The sequence below is a fragment of the Coenobita brevimanus genome, chromosome 57, assembly GCF_032717465.1.
Source record: "Coenobita brevimanus isolate Jiangsu-jjx chromosome 57, ASM3271746v2, whole genome shotgun sequence".
In the NCBI taxonomy this organism is placed as follows: Eukaryota; Metazoa; Arthropoda; class Malacostraca; order Decapoda; family Coenobitidae; genus Coenobita; species Coenobita brevimanus.
In genome coordinates, this window is record NC_137010.1 from 21,935,821 (window position 1) to 21,958,164 (window position 22,344).

General features: G+C 44.5%; 2 protein-coding genes across 2 annotated transcripts in view; one reads left to right on the forward strand and one right to left on the reverse strand.

Moving 5' to 3' along the window:
- The window catches only part of DCAF12 (DDB1 and CUL4 associated factor 12-like protein), a 96,021-nt gene extending 86,784 nt beyond the window's left edge, over window positions 1-9,237 (reverse strand). Inside the window, exons 1-2 of the mRNA XM_080274233.1 lie at window positions 9,103-9,237; window positions 779-946 (exon numbers count right to left, since the gene is read on the reverse strand). Of these exons, the coding sequence (XP_080130359.1) occupies window positions 779-946; window positions 9,103-9,237 (303 nt within the window). The remainder of the gene's footprint in view (window positions 1-778; window positions 947-9,102) is intronic.
- Window positions 9,238-13,038: 3,801 nt separating this feature from the next.
- On the forward strand, window positions 13,039-14,976 carry LOC145401923 (uncharacterized). The gene has a single exon (XM_080274029.1). It carries the CDS (start codon window positions 13,039-13,041, stop codon window positions 14,974-14,976), a length of 1,938 nt encoding a protein of 645 aa, XP_080130155.1.
- Window positions 14,977-22,344: the final 7,368 nt, after the last annotated feature.

Genomic DNA, 22,344 nt, shown 5'->3' on the forward strand with positions numbered 1-22,344 from the left:
GTGGGTGTTTTCATTGGCTGGTGTGTTGTGGGTGTTTTCATTGGCTGGTGTGTTGTGGGTGTTTTCATTGGCTGGTGTGTTGTGGGTGTTTTCATTGGCTGGTGTGTTGTGGGTGTTTTCATTGGCTGGTGTGTTGTAGGTGTTTTCATTGGCTGGTGTGTTGTGGGTGTTCTCACTGGCTAGTGTGTTGTGGGCATTCTCACTGGCTGGCATGTTGTGGGCATTCTTACTGGCTGGCATGTTGTGGGTATTCCCACTGGCTAGTGTGTTGTGGGCATTCTCACTGGCTGGCATGTTGTGGGCATTCTTACTGGCTGGCATGTTGTGGGTATTCCCACTGGCTGGTGTGTTGTGGGTGTTTTCATTGGCTGGCTTGTTGCAGGTGTTCTCAATGACTGGTGTGTTGCGGAGTTTTCCCAAGCACCGGTTGGCTACCGCGTAAAGCTGCTTGATACAACTTGCATCCCAATATTACACAGAACTGCTGGTTACAATATTTCCCATTTCAGTACCAGACATTGCTTTGATAAAGCCGAGCCAACAGTGCCAGATACTGAGACTACTGATAATTGACAGTTTACTGTAATGTTAAAGTAGAGGTGCTAGAAAGCCTCTTAAACCAATGACAGTACTGATCAATGCTGGTAACAGGCCTTGACATATGACCTGTGGAACACCTATGTGAGGGCTGCTTGCAAAAATCATATACAGTACATGACCTCAGTGAAGATGAGATGATAAACAAGGCCTGGAGAAACAAAACCATTGAACCACCCACCTGTGTGAAAGATTGCTTGCGCCGTATGATCTGGTGTGAGTGGGAGGGATGGTGAGGCACACCACCCAATGCAATGTATCCCCCACCATCACGACAGTTTTCTTCCTCCTCCTCATTCTGGTCGTCCTCATCTTCATCCTCATCGCTGTACAGCATGAATTCGTCAATCTAAACAAGAATATAAAATCATCACTACCATCATCATCACTACCATCATCATCCTATTCATCCTTATCCTACTTTCCTGCTCCTCTTTCTAGATCCTAGCTTTTTCTCAACACTGTACATGAATCATCAATCATATTATGGAGGAGGAAAAAAAAAAAAAATCTATCCATCCATCATCCAAACCTATGTTGTCCCATGAGGAGTGTAGGAGCCTGGGGCATTCAAGATGAAAGTGACCAGCCTCACTCATTTCTGAGTGGCATTACATGAGCAATAAACCCCAACCATCCCTTGGATAGAAATCTACACAAGCTCAATTCAACTGGAGTGCTTTAATTACCCACTAAACCACCAGGCACCATAATTTGATTATATGGTTACCAACCAGCATAGTAAATGGTTTCCCGGTGTACAGGAAGTACAGGAAACCATTTGGCTTGTCACTCAGTGTAGAGTCACCCACAAGCAGAAGGAAGAGAAATAAATGAAGGAAAAAAAGATAGAGGAAGGAAGGAAGAGAGGAAAGGGCAGACACCCAAAGCAGCACTACATCAAGTGAGTGGAGAAAGAGTGCCCCCCCCTCCCCCCCAAAAAAGGATCATGTCCCTATATCCCACTAATATATTTTGGTGGAGAATCTAAAAAGAGGAAAAATGTGCAAAAGTGAAAGAACTATCAAACAGTGCCCAATGAAATAAGCCAAACAGCCATTCAAGCTTTCAAAATTCCTATTATTATGCAAAAACATAATAAGTAACCTATAAGCTGGAAGCAGATGACAATTATTCTGGTAACACTGAGTATCACATGAGAGAGATCTATGAGAAAGGATGCAAAGTGTTGGAGTGGAAATTAAAGAGTATCAGCTTGCAATGTATTAATACTGTTGATACATCAATATCTGCCTAATGGCTTAACTTGCATAAAGTGCTATGAATGTATGAACCAGTAAAGCTGCCAATCCTCTTTCCTATTGCATGAGTGTCAGATGCTGAAATAGGAGATTTTCTTTTTCATTTTCCATCTGAACTATAACCATGACAGGAGGCAGCTAATCCATTTTAAGTGAGATGGACAAGATGAAATCCTTACATCATTTTTATATTTCCTAGGAAGAGAATGGCTTGCTTTTTTCTCAACTTCCTAATGCTGATGTTCTCTTTCCTCTTATTAACTCTCTCTGCCACAGCCTCATGCCTTTATTTCTGGGCCAACTGGCCTGAAAAATACCATGCATGGTCCTTAGCCTGGTATCTCAAGACCCTTTCGCAGATTTTTTTAATTTTTTATACAAAGCTTTTAACATATTTACAGCCCCACCACCATAAAAGATGGGTTAGTAACAACAGAGGAACACATTTTTTTTTTTAAATTATTATTTCATATGATTTTAATATATTTTTGGGCACTGAATTCACAAATGAAAACCATTTTTCTCCATTACGTAACATTTTCATAAAACACTTTTTTCAGTTTTCAATTGTAGTTTTTCTTTTTATAATTTTGCACTATTCAACTATTTACATATGGATATTTTATTACAAAGATAATATGTTTAAATTTAGTATTTTCTATTCTTTAAATCCATGTTTGAAACAACACAGTTATTTTAGATAATAAGCCAAAATATGGCTGGAACACAACACAGTGATGAGTCATACCAGTACTATAGTGCTGCAAACATATCTCATTAGCATAGTACTTTCAATGGAGCGTTTTTTATATTATCACAGTGATCTATCTATCTATCTATTGCCAGATGCAATAATCCCGTATGGGGTGGCCATTTGACTCTGAGTTATTTGTTTTACAGGGAGGGGCACTAACCCTCCACCAACCCACTTGACATGTAGGGAGCACGTATGGTTTGGTTATGTGGTTACCACCCAGCGTTGTAAATGGTTTCTTGGCTTACAGGAAACCATTTGGCTTGTCACTCAATGTAAAGCCACCTGTAACAGAAAGAAAAGCATTAAGTAGTGACAGGAAAGATGGGAGAAATAGGAAGAGAGGAGAGCAGGCACAGAAAAAGAATGATAAAGGCTAAGGAAGAAGTAGGCAGCACTACATCAAGTGAGTGGATGATGGTCGCCACCACCTACCACTTATCACAGTGATATTTATTGAAAATAGTGGCTTATTGCATTGATTCTTGGTTTATTGCACTGATGTAAGTGGCCTAGTGCAGAAACTTGGCAGAGATTATAAGGCAGAAGAATGGAGACTATTTATGGATTCATCTAAAGCAAGGCTGAAAGGGGCACTTCTTCTTAATGATAACAAATATATATCCCCCTTTGCTGAACTTTTTCAGTGTCTCAGTAACACAGAGAGTAGGCCAGCATGCTCTCCAAAACAAGTTTCTCTAACTATCAACACCAAACTACATGCGCAGTACACACTTCACTTCCTTTCCCAAAATTAAAAAATCATGGCAGCACTACACGTGGCCTCAGAGTCCCCAGGGGGGGGGGACCATAAATGCCTCCACCTTCCGCCCCTCTCCCGGTGACGACTCGAGCTGCCTGGAACCACTGCCTGTCTCTCTTCTTCTTCATTTCTGCAACATTCGAGGCCTTTCCTCTAACTTTCACTTTGTTGAGCACCACATCTCCTTCTCTTAAATGTCACCTTCTTTTTCTAAATGAGACTCAGCTGAGACAACTGACAGCAAACCCTTTTCTGTATCCTCCTACTTTCCTTATACTCATTTCAAAGCCGAAGGTGGATGTTGCATATATGTACACAACGACCTATCTTGTTCTCGTGTTCCTGAACACGATTCTTCTGAATTCTCTACACTCTGGCTTCAGCTTTCCTGTCATTCTCTGACTAACTATATCTGCGCTGTTTACTTATCTCCTAATTCTACTGACCATCAAAAATTCTTTGACTATCTTACTTCTATGATGGAACACATTCTATCTATTTCTCCTTTCTCTGAAATCTTCATTCTAGGAGATTTCAATGTTCACCACCACCTTTGGCTTTCCTCTCCTTTCACTGATCCACCTGGTGAACTAGCCTACACCTTTTCTATCCTTAATGACCTAGAGCAGCTTGTACAGCACCCTACCCGTATCCCTGACCGCCTTGGAGAGAGCTCCAACATACTTGACCTCTTCCTTACAACTAATCCTTCTGCTTACACTGTTAATCTTTTCTCTCTGTTGGGCTCCTCCGATCACAACCTTATCACCTTAACCTGTCCTATCACTCCGGTATGGCCTGTGGACCCTCCAAAGAAACGTAGTCTGAGGCACTTTGGAGCTGCGGATTGGGAGGCCCTCAGGCAGTACTTCTTTGATTTTCCATGGAATGATTATTGCTTCCATGGCCGGGAGCCATCTGAGTGTGCCTTCCGCATTACAGAGGTTATTCTCTCGGGCATGGAAGCATACATTCCTTTCTCATATCCTCTGACTAATGCAAGAAAGCCTTGGTTTAATCACACTTGTTCTAATGTTGTCCGCAACAAGGAGAGGGCCTATAAAAGGTACCGGAACCAACCCGCCCCTGAATCACATCTTTTATACGTTTCTGCCCGAAATCGTGCTAAGTCTGTTCTTCGCTCTGCTAAAAATAATTTCATCTGTACTAAATGCTCTCAACTCTCCAACTCGAAATCTTCCCACTCATTCTGGCATCTTGCCAAAAACCTTTCTAACAACTTTATCTCATCATCCTTCCCTCCTCTTTTTTACTCTGATGGCTCTGTAGCTATTTCTTCTACTGACAAAGCAGATCTCTTCATTCAGACTTTCTCCTCCAATTCCACCTTAGATGATTCCGGTGCTGTTCCTCCATCACTTCCCCCCTCTGACTTCCTCATGGCTGACATTAAAATTTCTTCAGCTGATGTATTTTTTGCCACTGCTGGCTTCAATAATAATAAGGCATATGGGCCTGATGGAGTCCCTCCTGTTGTTCTCAAGAACAAGGCACCTTAATCCTGTAAGGGGTGGTCACAAATAAATCTCCTCCATGTCCCCCCGTCCCCTGCCACTTCACTGCTCTACCCTCACCTCACACTCCCTTCTCTCAAATATCTTTCCATTCCATCCCTCCATCTAATCCTTGGCCTAACCCTCCCTCTCTCCCTCCTCCATTTCACAAGCATTCACTTTCCTCATTGGTCTCTCGCTCTCCATCCACTCCACATGTCCAAACCACCTCCATGTTTTTCTCCTAATGCTTTCAAGCACATCCACATCACAACTCTCCTTCACTTCCTCATTCATCAGTTTGTCTCTCCATGTAACTCCACATGCTCCTGTCAAATAACTCATTTCTACTGCTCTCACTCTTGACTTGTGTCCCTCCAGCAAGGTCCAAGCTTCACTTCTATACATCAGAATTGATATCACAATACAGTATTCTCATCCAGCGGCTTTTTTACTTCTATACTCATTTCCTTATCTCTATAACTGCTTTCAAAGAACCAGTAATTTTCTTTCTTGTTGTACCCTTTCAAGCACTTCATCCTCCAAACTTCCATCGACACTACCCATGGACTTAAATGTACTCACATCTTCCATTTCTCTTCATCCAACATCACTGTACACATTCAGTGACCTCATTTCTCTTGAAGACCATAACTTTACTCATCCCTACATTCATCTCTAGATTCCAGTTCTTACACACTCTCCCAAACTCATTCGCCAAACCTTGAAGTTCCCCTTCATCTTCACTTAACAACACAGCGTAAACTGCAAACAAAAATACAGGAAGTTTCCAAATGCTGCCCTCTCTCATTACGGCCACTCCAGCATCTGCTGCTCTACCTTGTATATCTTTTATAACCCCATCCATATACAGATTGAACAACTATGGAGACATGACACATCCCTGCATCAAATCCAACATTCGGACAGAAAAATTCACGCAGTTCACTATCCACACGCACTGCAGCCTTAGCACCCTCATACGTACTCTCCACAGTATTCAACAAATTCCCATTTACTCCAAATGTTCTTAGTATTTTTCACTTTATTTGTCTATCCACACTGTCATATGCTTTCTCCAAATCCATTAAGGCTGCTCTACCTTGTATATCTTTTATAACCCCATCCATATACAGATTGAACAACTATGGAGACATGACACATCCCTGCATCAATCCAACATTCGGACAGAAAAATTCACGCAGTTCACTATCCACACGCACTGAAGCCTTAGCACCCTCATACGTACTCTCCACAGTATTCAACAAATTCCCATTTACTCCAGATGTTCTTAGTATTTTTCACTTTATTTGTCTATCCACACTGTCATATGCTTTCTCCAAATCCATTAAGGCTTCATACAGCTTCTTTACCCTCCCGTTGTTCTCAAAAACTGTGCTTCTGTGCTTACACCCTACCTAGGCAAACTCTTTCGCCTTTGTCTATCAACTTGTACCTTTCCTTCTTGCTGGAAGTTTGCTCTCATTCAGCCAGTCCCAAAGAAGGGTGACCATTCCCAACCCTCTAACTATCATCCAATTGCTTTAACATCCTGTATCTCAAAAGTTTTCGAGTTAATTTCTAATAGAAAAATTTTAAAGCATCTTTCCTATCACAAGCTTCTTTCTGATCATCAGTATGGGTTCCGTCAGGGACGCTCCACTGGCGATCTTCCCATCTACCTTTCAGACTCCTGGTCATCCTCCTTTCGGGACTTTGACGAAAGCTTTGCCACTGCACTTGACATCTCAAAGGCTTTCGATCGAGTCTGGCATAATTCTTTAATTTTCAAACTGCCCTCTTCCGGCTTCTATCCTTCTATCTGTGCCTTCATCTCTAGCTTCCTTTCTGGTTGTTCTATAGCCGCTGTTGTAGACCACCATCATTCTTCTCCTAGATCTATTAACAGTGGTGTTCCTCAGGGCTCTGTCCTATCACCAACTCTCTTCCTTTTATTCATCAATGACCTAACCTGTACATCTAACCCTATTCATTCATACGCTGATGACTCCACCCTTCACCTTTCCATTCAGTTTCCGCAACGTCCATCTCAGCAGTTACTTCAGCAAACAAGGGATGAGGCAACTGCACACCTAATGTCTGATTTGGCTCGTATCTCTGACTAGGGTAAAATAATCTGGTTGTTTTTAATGCATCAAAGACTCAGTTCTTACACCTATCAACCCGACAAAATCTTCCACAGGTATACCCACTAATGTTTAATAATATTCAGCTTAATCCTTCATCATCCTTGAACATGCTTGGGGTTTCATTTACTCGGGACTTATCTTGGAAAGATCATATTACATCTCCTGTAAAATCTTCTTCCAAAAGATTAGGTGTGCTAAGCCGACTCCGTTCCTTCTTTACCCCTGCACAATTGTTGACTCTATATAGGGGTTTTATCTGCCCTTGAGTGGAGTACAACTCTCATGTGTGGGGAGGCTACCCACATACAGCTCTTCTCAATAGGGTGGAGTCAAAGGCTTTTCGTCTCATTAACTCTCCTCCTCTTACTGACTCCATTCAACCTCTTTTTTTTCGCAGCACTGTTGCATCTTTATCTCTTTTCTATTGCTACTTCAATGGTCACTGCTCCTCTGAACTGTCTGCATGCATTCCTCCACCTCTACAATAGGTGCATAGCACCTGTCTAGCAGCAAACTCTCATCCCTTTTCTGTCCAACTCTCTAATGCAAGAGTTAACCGTTACTCCCAGTCCTTCATTTATGCAACAGGTCAACTCTGAAACTGTCTCCCTCTGTCTGTATTTCCTGCTTCCTATGATCTCCAGTCTTTCAAACGTAGTGTGTCCAGGCATCTCGAAATGATCGGATCTTGAATTTGGCTCTCTCTTGTATTTTGTTTTTCTCTTGGAAGGAATAATAATTGCAGGCTCGCGGCCTTTGGTTCCTTCTTCCTCGCATGAAAAAAAAAAAAAAAATAGAAATTTTTCCACAGAAGATCTAAGAATATCTGATCTACACAACATCTTCCCTTCCTAAAACTTCCCTGCTCTTCTCCAATTAATTCCTCTGTTATTTTTCTAACATATCCTACCAAACATTACAGCGCCTGGTGGTTTAGTGGTTAATTAAAGTGCTCCAATCAGATTGAACCTGAGCAGGTTTATATCCAAGGGGTGGTTGGGGTTTACTGCTCACGTAATGCCACCCAGAGATGAGTGGGGTTGGTCACCCTCATCTTAAATGTCAGGACCAACTTGCCTAGCCCCGGGCTCCTATGCTCCGCATGGGGCAGCATAGGAATGGATGATGGATGGATGGATGGCCTTCTGTTCATTCAGTTCACCAACCACCCTTCTCATCACTCATCATGTATACCTGTGGATCATTTTGTGCCTAAAGAGAGTATAAGCTATCACCAAATCCCTCCCCACAAATGTCCACTAAAGCCCTGCCATTCTCATCCACTTCTGCAGGCAACCCCACTCAACACCTACTCCATTCACCTTCACATTCCCTACTTTACAAATAATGAATGATAAAATACAAATATGGGAAAAACTATCAACAATATGCCCAGAGAAATGAGCAACACAATCATTCATGCCCCTGGAATCCTGGATACACCAGATAAGTCTATTTCCACATACAAGAAACTCTTCTTATATGATAAACCAGTAGGCGATGAATCATTAATACGACGACAAAAAAGTTTGGATCTTTTTTCAAGGTATGATAGCATTTTTGCTTATATGATCATTATGATCCTATACAAGGCTTCACTGGTCGATGTACGATCTCTAGTTTCACTTATAAAATCACCGACGCAAGTTCACAGTCATTTTTTTTTCCGAGATGGCCTTTGAACTCTGTCATTACTGAGTGTTAATGTTAGTGATGGAACGATAATGTGGTGTTAAATTTCAGCACCAAGTGAAATAATTAACAGCTTTCATGAGTTCGTGACTAATTTTTAGACTTCTTCTTGGTGGTAAGCAGCAAGTGAAGTGCAGTGATGTGACATAGAATACCTTTTAGTTGAGGTGAGTTGGAAACTTGGTTTTAGACTTTGTTGGCTGGGTGACTCTTGGCCAAAAATGTATCACCCACTGAACCCATGCAATAACGTGACAATATTTAAATCATTATGCAATAGATTTTATTCAAACACATCCTCATCACAAAATGAGAGCATGCTGGTTTTAAAAAGTCACATGAACCAATTTCCCCCCTTCCCCCATCATACCTTCTGCTCTGCCTCCCCGTGTATGAGTGCCACACGGTGATAACCAATGGTGGCTGGTCGCGTCCTCGCTCTCTTCCGCTGTACGTACTTGGACGGGACACTGCCCACTGTTCTCACCGTGTGTGTGGTTGCCATTACGTCTGCCTGCCTTCCTGTGGGGACAAGCCTAAGAATAAGACCATGCTTTCACTTTCACATGATTGGTAGCAGGGGAAGACCTATCACATGCTTAACACTTTTACTCCTTTAAGAGCAACGAATGCCATCCAGTAGTACTGTACCAAGAATATGGTAGAGCTACCTCAAAGTATCCCCTTTGCCCTATGATGAACTGGGCATACATGTGGCAACATTACAGTGCTGGGGTAAATGCATGAATAAACACACATACCTATCTGCAAGGCTAACACACTGTATAGTCATTTGTACACTTATTCTAGCAGAGAGACTGCCACAAGTACCGGTAAGCTAGGGCTATATTCACAGAGGCAAAGAAATTCCTTATGGCAGCTTACTAAGGACATTATTATACTATCAGGAGTAACGCAGACTGCATCTAACCTGTTGACTACAAAAGGTCTCCTGTGTGCCTAGAGAAAAAAAAAAGAAAAAAAAAAAAAAAAAAAGTTGCAAGAATATGATTAACCCCTTAACCTCTTCTTTACCGAAAATGTGTTTTGATGTACCCCCATACATCGCCTGTAAACACCCATGAGACACTGGAACCGCTACCGTGGTATGCTGGTACACCCTCCAATGAATGGCAGCTTACGGGCCTCAGGGTAGCCCGGTAAGGCTATTTCTGAGGACCTTGTGTTAGCAACAGCTCTGTGTTTTGACAACAAATACTGTGACGAAGTTCTGACAAATTTTGACATCATAAGATACGTCATGACTGAGTTGCGGTGGCACCAATGGCTTGCTCACTCATCTGTGATGTAACCTCTTTTAGACCAATCATTATTTTATTTATAATTTCTGCTACAGATACCGTACTATATTGTCTGCTGACATACGGCAAAATTTACACCCCTTGGCCTGCCTGAGAGAGCCAGTTACCACGCCCTTGACCACGAGAGAGGGTGTACAGGATATTTTTCTCTCATGGCGTCTCTGGCAGATTCTGATAGTGACGAGTTTAATCCTCAAGAGGATACCTATTTAGATGTATCAGATGATGATGCAGCAGTGTCTGATGTGTCAGTAGAAGACTGTGATCCTGAAAATGATAGCGAGGTTGATGTGAGTGAGGAAGAGGAAATTAGTAGCGAGCTTAGTGACGCTGCACTCTTGGCAACAAGTGGGTCAAGGTTGCCATTACCATCACGTGTGTCCACACACTTCATGCTCAACTTACAAGGTAAATAAATAAGCCATCCATCTGTGCAGGACATTATTTTCAAGCCGGTTTGTACAGTAGTTACCTGGGTAACTACTTCAGCCTAAGACATGTAAACTTATATACTGTAATGATTTATTTTATAATCTTTTTTTATTACCAACATCATGCTGGGTTTATGTGATCATCAGTATACAAACAAATCACAACAAGTGAATAGTTTTGACGTGGCAAAAAATATACACTACCCCTTACACTAAGGGAGGGAGAGCTATCAGGTCGGTATGGGGGGTAAACGTAGTGTTTACATTGAGGGAAGGGGTTGGTAAAGAAGGGGTTAACTGCGGGACGTCACTTTCGTGATCCTTGGGAGCAAGGGATCATACCGTGGGGCGTCACTTTTGTGATTCTGTGTTTAGTGCTCACTGTCTGGCTGTTTGGAGTGTGACGGGATAAACATTGCATGAACGAGAGTGTGACTAAGTTATAAAAAAAAAAAAAAAAAGAGGGGGGGGGAAGAGGGGACGGAACCTAACATATAGGACGGAACCCAACCTAACATACCAGGCAGAATCCAACCTAACATACCAGGCGGAACCCAACCTAACATACCAGGCGGAACCCAACCTAACATACCAGGCGGAACCCAACCTAACATACCAGGCGGAACCCAACCTAACATACCAGGCGGAACCCAACCTAACATACCAGGCGGAACCCAACCTAACATACTGGGCGGAACATATCGGCATGGAAACCCAGAAGGAAAGGAACGTGCGGAACATGACAGGCAGAACGTAACCCATGGAACAGCTCAAAGGATAGTCAAGGAGGCAAGGGAAGCAACAGGGGGAGAGAAGTACGAGACGGAGGCTACGGGGACGATGGTGGAACAAAGAGAGGAGGAGATGGCCAAATCTGGGCTGCAAGAATGCTCAGAGAAGTGGCCGGCAGTTGAAGGCAGACTGGCTGAGGCACGTGAGAACGTGTGCATGAGAGTCCTCCTGCCAACTCTGCAAACCCTACAAGAACAGAACAAGGCGATCCATGATCGCTTGACACAGTTGGAGAACTTGATGGGAATGGAAGGGAGGAACAAGATGAGCTTAAGGCCACAGGTGAAGCCAGAGACTATAGCAGTACACGAAGGATCGGCAAAGAGGCCAAGACATAGTGATGGCACAGGAGACAAACAAATGTGGGAGACTAGGGGAACCCAGCGGGGGGAGCAGGAACAGATACAAGAGGCTGTGACTCTACATCAAGAAGAGTCAACAGTTAGCGGACAAGGGCCAGGGTGGCAGAGGTCAGGGAATCCAAAACTGACTAGAACAGGAACGGAAGAGCCGACATGCACTGCCCCTATGGGCATGGAGGTGATAGCTTCCAGCTTGAAGGAATTGATTGCAGCCATGAGGTTGCCACAGACCCAACTACCAACCTTCAAAGGGAATATCCGGAGGGAATATTGGGAGCTCATTCGTGCATTCGAACAACACACAGGGAGGGCCGCAGTCCCAGAGGAATATAAGCTGCAGACGCTCATGCAAGCATGTGCAGTGCCTGTCAGGAACACGCTACAAACAAGCAACTATTTGGACCCAAGAGAGGGTTATGAGAAGGCAATGGCCATATTGGAGGACAGACACGGAGACAGACATCAGTAAATCCGAGAGATTGTGGAAGGATTACTTGAAGGGCCCATGAGCAAAGGTCAGGATGAGGGTGGCCTTAGACAATTCGCCGATGAGTTGGGGTCTTTTATTCTGAGTCTGGAGACCATCGGAAGATTGCAGGAGTTTGACACCATTCGCTCGATGGACGTGCTGTCGTGTCGGTTGCCTGAAAGGGTATTTATGCAGTATGAGGACGAAACTTATGCCCACAACAAACGATACGGGTATTATCCCGGCGTTAAATGGTTGAAAACCTTTATCCTGGAGGAAGCAGACAGTGTGTGTGTGAGGAGGAGAACCAAGGAAAGGGGAGCAACCACCAAGAGATCCACTGAGGTTGGTGTTAGAAGGAATAAAGATGGGCGTTGATCGGCCTGGGCACCACTGGTGATGACAAACCTGCGAGCAAGAGAGACGTGTTGGCTGTGCAAGGGGCTTCACACCCTGGTGGGTTGCGAGAAATTCTGTGCCATGAGAGTTGAAGAAAGGAGGGCCACGGTCAGACAGCTCAAATACTGTTATGTTTGCTTGAATGATACCCACTCGGCAGCTGAGTGCCAAGCCTCAGTATGGTGAGACATAGAGGGTTGGACAGGGAAGCATTCACGATGGATACACCCGACCGGCCCCGTAAGGCAAAGGCAGAAGTCCCGGTACCATTGGAAACCCAGGAAAGGACACGGTGCAAAGCCACAGATGGAGGGTGAGAGGAAGCCGAGAGATGATCGTCATCAATACACTCAGCAGCAGGAGGCACATGGAAGCAAGCAGGGAGTTCACCGAGCAGAGCCAGAGAAGAGAAGTGCTTCCTGTGGACAGACCGACAAGCGTGATGAGGCAAGCATGGAGGGAACACTTAAGAAGCCCAAGCTTGAAAGGGGCAAAGGCGGGAACAAATGACTCACCGCTACGGCAGGAACAATGCGGATACATGAGCAGCTTCGCAAGTTGGCACTGCCCATTATTGAAGTGAAGGCAGCTAGTAAATGCTCAGATGCCGTAGTCAGGATGAGAGCACTTTTGGACTCTGGCAGCAACCGAACCTTCTGGATGACCCAGTTGGCAAGCATGCTGGGGGCACCACGGAGAACCGTATGGATAACACTAGACACTATAACTCAGGTAACGGTGCAGCGAACTGAGGAGATAGACTTAGTAGTTAGCAGCGGGCGTTCCCGTAAACCAAACCGGAAGATATCGCAGCATGGGGTGATTGTCACTCAGCAACTCCCTGCAACAATGAAGTATTCAGTAGCCTCTGTACAGGACACGGCACGATGGAGTCATTTGGCGGGAATAGAGCCACTGAACACGTACGAAGGTGAGTTGCAACTATTGATTAGTCTTGATGCTTCGCAAGCATTGACGCCCTTGGAGGTCAGGGCAGAGACCAGTGGAGAACCCTTTGCGATAAGGACGCCGCTGGGATGGACCGTCAGCGGACCTGTACGACCTTGTGCTGAGGTAGAAGACAGACCAAAGGAGGTAGGATGTGTGGCTGTCCTGGACAACAATTCCCAGGAAACACAATTCGAGGAGCAAGTGCGACAGTTTTGGGAGCTGGATGCAAGTAACTTGAAGAAGGGAGATGGCCTGTCCGTTGAAGACAATAGGGTGATAAAATTGTGGTCAAGCACTGTGACAAAGGTGATGGGGCACTACCAGCTCCCTATACCATTCAGACGAAATCCACCCAAGCTCCCAGACAACAAGTTAATGGCATTGAGGAGGTTAGAGGGCCTGAAGAAGAGGCTGCTCAGAGACCCGCCCTTACGCCAGTGCTACGCAGAAGAGATGCAGCTGCTGCTAGGTAAACGCTACGCCGAATCGGTGCCTCATAATGAACTTCACACAAGGCCTCACGTGTCCTGGTATCTGCCACACCATCTGGTGTTAAACCCAAACATGCCCGGAAAGGTGCGCATCGTATTCGACTGTGAAGCAGAATGTGGGTCGGTGTCTTTAAACAGCCAGGTGCTACAAGGGCCTGATCTAAATAACAAACTGCTGGGAGTACTCCTCCAGTTTTGCCATGAGTCAGTGGCCCTCATGGCGGAAATAGAGGCTATGTTTCACCAGGTCAAGGTAGCTCCGGAACACAGAGGCGCCCTACGATTTCTTTGGTGGCTGGAAGGGGATGTACAGTGGACTCCCCTGACATACTGGATGACGGTGCACCTTTTCGGTAGGGTCTGGAGTCCGTCATGTACCTCGTATGCTTTACAAAGAACCTTTCTAGATCACAGAGATGTATGTCCTGACAACATGGTGGATGCCCACCGGAATTTTTATGTGGACGACCAGCTTATCTCAATGCAATCTGCTGACAAAGGAATAAGGTTGGCAGAACAACTGCGACACGTCACCTCGCTGGGCAGCTTCAGACTCGCCAAGTGGGCGAGCAACAGTAAGGAAGTACTCGAATCCATTCCCGAATCAGAGAGGCATAAGGAAGTAAAGGAGATCGACATAGAACGCATGCCTCTTCCTGCGGAACGAGCACTTGGAGTAAGGTGGGACCTAGAGAAGGACCAAATGGCAGTGGTCATCAAATGCTTTGAGCAGGGGGGATCAGTTACAAGGAGGGATCTCTTGCGTGTAATCAGCTCAGTATATGATCCACTTGGATTCCTTGCGCCATTCCTCATTTGCGCCAATGTCATCTTCCAAGAGGAATGCAGGAGGAAGAAAGGGTGGGACGAGGCTATATCTGACAGGAATGAGGTGCAGTGGCAATGGTGGCTGGTAGAATTAACTCACCTCGCAGATTTCAGGATACCACGGTGCTATGACCCAAGAAGTGCAAAGGGAATGTCATTTCAACTACATCACTTCTGTGATGCTTCGCACGTGGCATAAGGAGTACTGTAGTATCATATCTGAGGATCTCTGATGGGGCCGGAGATGTTCACTGTGCCTTTGTCTACGGAAAGGCCAAGCTGGCCCCACTAAAACAGCTGACTATTACCCGTCTGGAGTTATGTGCTGCCGCGTTGGCTGTTAAGGTTGACAAGACATTAAGACACGAGCCGTCGCTTGACACGGGAGGGTCCGTCTTCTGGCCAGACAGTGTGATAGTACTACAGTATATACGTAACACAGAGAGGTGGTTTCACGTGTTAGTAGCCAATCGAGTGGCAGCCATACACGAACAGTCAGAAGTGACCCAATGGAGGCACGTGGGTTCAATAGTGAACCCAGCAGATGACGCGACACGAGGACTGAGTTGCTACGAACTGAACGGAGGGTGTAGATGGGTTGAAGGGCCCGACTTTCTCCGGCAAGAGAACAATCACTGGCTGCAAGAGCCCTGACTTATACTCGACCTGGGGACAGACCCAGAGGTAAAGGGGGATGCTACAACTATGGCAATGGGGGCTAAGCATAGAGAAGACCCACTGGCAAGATTGTGATACAGATACTCATCCTGGCACAGCCTGCTGCAGGGAGTTTCATGGATTAGAAGGTTTTTGTATTGGAGGCAAATGGGAGGACCAAGGCAAGTTGACAAATCAAGACTGAGGGTGAGTGAGCTCCAAGCATCTCGAGCGGCAGTGTTGGGTTGTGTACAACAGGAATATTTTGAACCTGAGATAAAGGACCTGAAGGAGCAGGGTACGCTTAGGAAAACGAGCCCACTGTTCCCACTGGAGCTGCACCTGGGGGAGGACGGACTCCTCCGTGCTAGTGGATGGTTGGAGAAAGCCCCCCTTGACGACGGACAGCAAATACCCCGTGCTGTTGCCACAGGGCCACCATGTCACGGAGCTAATAGTAAGAGAAACCCATGAGAACAAAGCTGGGCACTCAGGAAGAGAACATATGCTAGCAGTAATACGCCAGGAGTTCTGGGTGCCCAAAGGACGAAGGCTGATTGATTGGGTGCTAAAACGGTGTCTCGTTTGTCGCCGAGTCAACTGGAAGGAGTCAATGCAAAGACAAGCTAACCTCCCCGCCAACAGGGTATGAATGGTGAAGGCACTGTTCACACACATTGGAGTGGACTGCTTTGGATCATTAATCGCAAAGCAGGGCAGGAAACGGGTGAAGCGGTGGGGTTGTCTGTTCACCTGCCTGAACTCAAGAGCCATACACCTGGAGATTCTTGATGGACTAGACGCTGATTCATTCCTCAATGCAATAACGCGCTTCTCAGCAAGGAAGGGTGTACTGGAGCGCATTCGTTCCGACAATGGAACAAACATGATTAGAGCAAATAAGGAGCTCCAGGCTGCAGCTCTCAGCTGGGAGAAGAATGACAAGGTCCACAATTCACTGTTGAGGAAGTGAATTGAGTGGGAGTTCAACCCACTGCATGCATCGCACATGGGCGGTGTGTGGGAGCAACAGATCCAGACAGTCAGGAAGGTCTTGCAAGCAATAGTAGGCGCGCAAGTTGTGGACGATGAGTGACTCCACACATTCTTTTGCAAAGTGGAGGATATTGTCAACGGAAGGCCCATCACCCCGACCTCCAATCACGTCAGCGACCTCAAAGCACTTGCTCCACTGCATATTCTGTGCCCTAAGACTGTACCCCACTGCCCGTTAGGAGGTAAGGCTGAAGAGCCTGTAGGGGACATCTACCAGAAGAGTTGGAAGCATGCACAGTTCCTAGCAGACCAGTTCTGGAAGCAGTGGTTGAAGGTGTACTTACCATCCTTACAACAATGCCAGAAGCATTTCAAGCAGTTGCGTAATTTCCAAGTGGGGGACCTGGTATTGGTGACGGATTGGAATGTACCCCATAATCACTGGATTCTGAGAAGACTGGTTGAGGCGAATCCCGGTGACGATGGCGTGGTGAGGCATGTCAAGGTCAGGACATCCACGCGCAAAACCCTAACACGCCCTGCGAACAAGCTGTGTCTGCTGGAAGGGAGCTGTGAGTGAAAGTGTATATGGTATTGGTCGTAACTGACCAACAGGGGGAGTCTTACCGCATCTAACGCTGTAAAGAGAGAGAGAGAGAGAGAGGCACAAGGTGCTGACACGGTGTTTATATGTATGTACGGTCGCATAAGCATAACATCCATTAGCCTAGCTATAATGAACACCAGGCCTTAGAATAGACGCTATGGGCGAGTGTGGGGGCAGTGTGTGGGTAGTCAGGGACGAAGTGACGTCGATCCTTGGATTTACTAGACGGAGACTCCAAAAGGGGGGAGTTCAAGCGATGTGCGACTCCACGTCCATCCCGTGACAGTGTTACTGCTGTGAGAATATTACACCCGTGAGGGTTTAGTGTTGTGTACTTCACACCCCTACCCACACACTGATAATGTAAGACAAGAATTGGACCCGCCACAAGTGAGTTGCCCTTGCTTACTTTAAGAATGCTTATTGATCTGCACGTGGTTGATGTCACGACATAATCCAATTATAAATGCAGGAAAGTAAGGATGAGAATTAAAGCGATATGTGTATACGAAGTAACCTTCGGTAAATTGTAATTATGTGTATGATCAAGTGTTATAACAATGAACAGTGATGCCATTATAGCATACAGATAGTAAAATTGCAATTCCAGGTATGATCGAATAAATAGTCGAGTCCAGCTGGGTGGGTTTCATTACCCCGTTTCCCAAGCCAAGAGTGCAGGCGGTTACAGAAAACACTTTGAAAATACAAAGGAATTTCTAAATAAATGTTCGAAAATTAGAGAAGAAAACAAAGGGGCTCACCAACCAGAACAGCAACTTAAACAACATAAAGAGAGGCCGTGGAAAGGCTATCCTCATTGCATCATCGATTGATATATCATGTTCTTACATATGGGTTCCTCAAGGGAAAACACTTAGAAAATACAAAGGAAATTCTAAATAAATGTTGGAAAATAAGAGAGAAGAAAATAAAGGAGCTTAGCAACCAGAACAGTAACTAAAAGGACAAAGCTGGCAGTTGAAATGGCTATCCCGATCACATCATTGATCACATTCCGCATCGAGAGAGTTCCTGTGAAAACATCAAGATTCTATCTATCTATCTATTGCCTGACGTCTTAATCCCGTAAGGGGTAACCACAAACGAATCACCTCCATGTCGCCCTGTTCCCAGCCACTTCACTGCCCTGCTCCCAGCTCATACTCCCCTCATTTATATACTTCTCCACTCCATCCCTCCATCTCATCCTCGGCTTCCCCCCTCCCTCTCCCCCCCATCCACCTCACTCACACACACACTCATCGTCAGTCTCTCGCTCTTCATCCTTTCCACATGGCCAAAACACCTCAACGTCTCTTAACGCTTTCTATCCCATCCATATCCACACCACAACGCTCCTTCACTTCCTCATTTGTCAGTCTATCTCTCCATTTGACCCCACATGCTCCTATAAAAAAAAACTCATTTCCACTGCTTTCACTCTTGACTTGTGTCCCTCCAACAAGGTCCAAAAAGCTTCACTTCCATATGTTAGAGATGGTAACACAATACTGTCATGCAGTAATTTTTTCAATTCCATGCTCACTTCCCTGTTTCTTATCACTGCTTTCAAGGAACCAGCAACCTTTCTTCCCTCTTGTACCCTTTCATGCATTTCACCCTCTAAACTTCTATCCTTACTCATCACACTACCCAAGTACAATACTTAAATGCACTCACATTTTCCATTTCCTCCTCATCCAACCTCACTATACATTCAGTCTTCATTTCTCTTGAAGACCATAACTTTACTCTTCCCTATGTCCACCTTTCTTCCTTGCTGTACCCTTTCATGCACTTCAACCTCTAAATTTCCATCCTTACTCATCACACTACCCAAGAACTTAAATGCACTCACATTTTCTAGTTCCTCCTCATCCAACCTCACTGTACATTCACTGACTTCATTTTTCTCGAAGACCTTAACTTTACTTTTCCCTACATTCACCTTTAGATTCCGTTTCTTCCACACTCTCCCAAACTCATCCACCAAGCCTTGCAGCTCTCCTTCATCTTCACTTAACACTATCATCTGCAAACAACAGTACAGGGAGTTTCCAAACACTGCCCTCTTTCATTTGGGCTGCTCTAACATCCACTGCCCCACCTTCTAACTCTTTTATAACCCCATCCATATACAGATTGAACAACAATAGAGACATGACACATCCCTGTTTCAATCCACAACCCTGTTTCAATCCAACCTTCAAACAGAAAAATTCACTCAGTTCACTATCTACATGCACTGCAGCCTTAGCACCCTCATACATACTCTTCATGGCATTCAACAACTTTATGTATTCTTAATACTTTCCACAGTCCTTGTCTATCCACCCTGTCATATGCTTTCTCCAAATCCATAAAGGCTGCATACAACTTTCCCTTCTCTAGAAGCTTTTCCACTAAAGACCTAAGAATGAGTATCTGATCTACACAACCTCTTCCCTTACTAAAACCTCCCTGTTCTTCTCCAACTAATTCCTCTATTATTTCCCTAACTCTGTCAATAAGCATCCTACCATACACTTTCCCTACTACACTAAGAAGACAAATGCCCCTGTGATTACCATACATTTCTTTTCCACATTTCCTTTGTACAAGGGAATAATTACACCTGACTTCCAATCCTCCAGGACTCTACCTTTCTCCGAGGCCAATCTGCACATCTTCCACATCCATTCTAATTTTCCCACATGCTTCAGCATTTCACCATACACTTAATGAATCCCTGAGGCTTTCCCCATTTTGACTTTCTTCATTGCTTCCACAACTGATTTCTTCCTCTCTTCTCACATCCCTTCATTTCCCAGCCACTTATACTCACATTACTTGCATTCTCCATGTTCAACAATTCCTTGAAGTGTTCTCTCCATCTGCTCACTTTTTCTCCCTTCTCCACCAGTAATCTACCATTTTTATCGTTTACGCCCTGACTAACTTCTTTGACACCCTGTCGAACTCTATCACTTTGCAGAACATTTTCTTACATTCCCTCCACTTCGCACTCAAATTTCTTCCATATTCCTCATCTACTCTCTTCTTATTCTCTCTTACTAAACTTTTAACCTCTCTACATATAACTCTCTCTTCTGTTTCTCAACTTCTTCCACAACCGTTTCTCATCCACTCACTATATGCTTTCTTCTTTCGTGCCACAGCCTGTTCTCACCTCTCCATTCCACCATGCTGTTCCTTGCACCCCCTTTAGTCTTCCCTTCATTCCACACATCACCTCACATGCTGCACAGATTTCTTCTAGGAATATCTTGCACACACCTTCCACGTCCTCCATTTGCTCCAATCCATATTTACCCAAATGCTCCTCCACTTCTCTCTTATAATCTGCCCTTTTTCTCTCCTCTTGTAACCTTTCCACCCTCCTTGCATGAACTACTTCCTTCTGTCCTCTTCATCTGCTCCTCTGTTTCATTTGAACACTGATTCTCACCACCACCAAGGGGTGGACAGATTCTCTGTTACAAAAATTCACACTTTCGACGATTCTGTGTCATTCATACATTATTATTATGCACAACAGATGCTATTTAATTGTCCCGGGACCGTTAGATGATGGGATGGGATTCTATACAATGCTGCTGCTTCTTCTCCACTGAGTTTGGATACGAGTCAGAGATTGCATTCTTCAGTGACCTTGACTGGGTACAAGCAAGACAGGCACTGGTTTTACGCTTAGGTTAGCTTCTTTTCCAGCTGTTAGGCCACTTAGATTGGCTTTGAAGTTACTTTAGGTCTCATTTGGGTGGGTTTAGGACTTGGTTGGGGGAGGGGGGGAACCCACGGCTCAAAAACACATCCCTATACTTTACATAAATCTACCCCGGGATACGATTCCCTGCCTAGCGATGGGTTTTTACATAACCAACTGCATCATTAAATTGGGGTTTACCTGTATTTAGATCGACAAGGCTAATTTAAGTCACAAAAAACCCTCGAATGTTGTAAATATTGAGGCTAACACACAAAATTCCAATTTGGCATAACAAAGCAGGGCTGGTAAAAAATAAAAATAAATAATAAAATAAAATTATTCATTCATTCATCATCCAATCTGATGTTGCCCCATTAGGAGCGTAGGCACCCGGGGTTAGGCAAGTTGGTCCTGACATTTAAGATGAGAGGGACCAGTGGCATTACATGAGCAATAAACCCCAACCACCCCTTGGATATAAACCTTCACCGGTTCAATCTGACTGGAGCTCCATAATTACCCACTAAACCACCAGGCGCCAAAATTTGGTTATATGGTTACCACCCAGCATAGTAAATGGTTTCCTGGTGTACAGGAAACCATTTGGCTTGTCACTCAGTGAAGAGTCACCCACAGGCAGAAGGAAGAGGAAAGAATGAAGGAAAGACAAGAGGGAGTGTAAAGCCATCCATAGGCAGAAGATGAGGAAAGAATGAAGAAAAAAAAAAATGTCAACGAGTGGGTTGGCGGATGGTTAGTGCCCCTTCCTGTAAAACAACCAACTCAAATGGCCACCCCTTACGGAATAGATAGTAAAAAAATAACAATAATAAATAATGATACTACTACTACTACTACTAACAATAATAATAATAATAATACAGGTAATAATAATAATGATAATACAGTAATAATAATACAGTAAACCCTCAATATAACAAACCAATTGGGGGAAGGCGTGGGTCGCTATAATCGAAATTTCACTATATACGAGGGGTCGGTATTTCCAAGGGATTACCGAACTCAATTTGCTATATAAAGGGAGTTGTTCGGTCCTACATGCTCAAACATAACCTACAACTAACTCTCTGAAGTTTTACATGGAGAATTCAATGGTTTATGAAGTTTAACAGTACATGTAAATATAATACTGTATGAAGTTGTATGTATAAATACAATACCTATAACAAGAACACAGTATAAATACATGTAGGCTAGTTCCGTTACTGTACACATACTGTGCCAGGAAGGGATGCTGCTGAAGTACACTTACTGTGCCAGGAAGGGATGCTGTTGTCACTGTGGGCTGATTCCTGAACTTCCCCCTCATTTAGTGAACTCTGCAAACTCTGGGGGAAGTTCGGTCGCGATTTGGTCGTTGGTTATATCCGAAGTTCGCAACAAGAGGGTTCGTGATATCAAGGGTTTACTGTAATATATATGTATAAAAAAAAAGAACGGTACTGTCCAACAGACTATTGCGTTAGCACACCAGTGAGCACAAGGAGGCTGACACTTAACGATGTCACCTCACTCAGCCAATGCATGTTCTTATTGGCTGATGCACCTCTGAACTTCTTAGAATAACAAAGCCC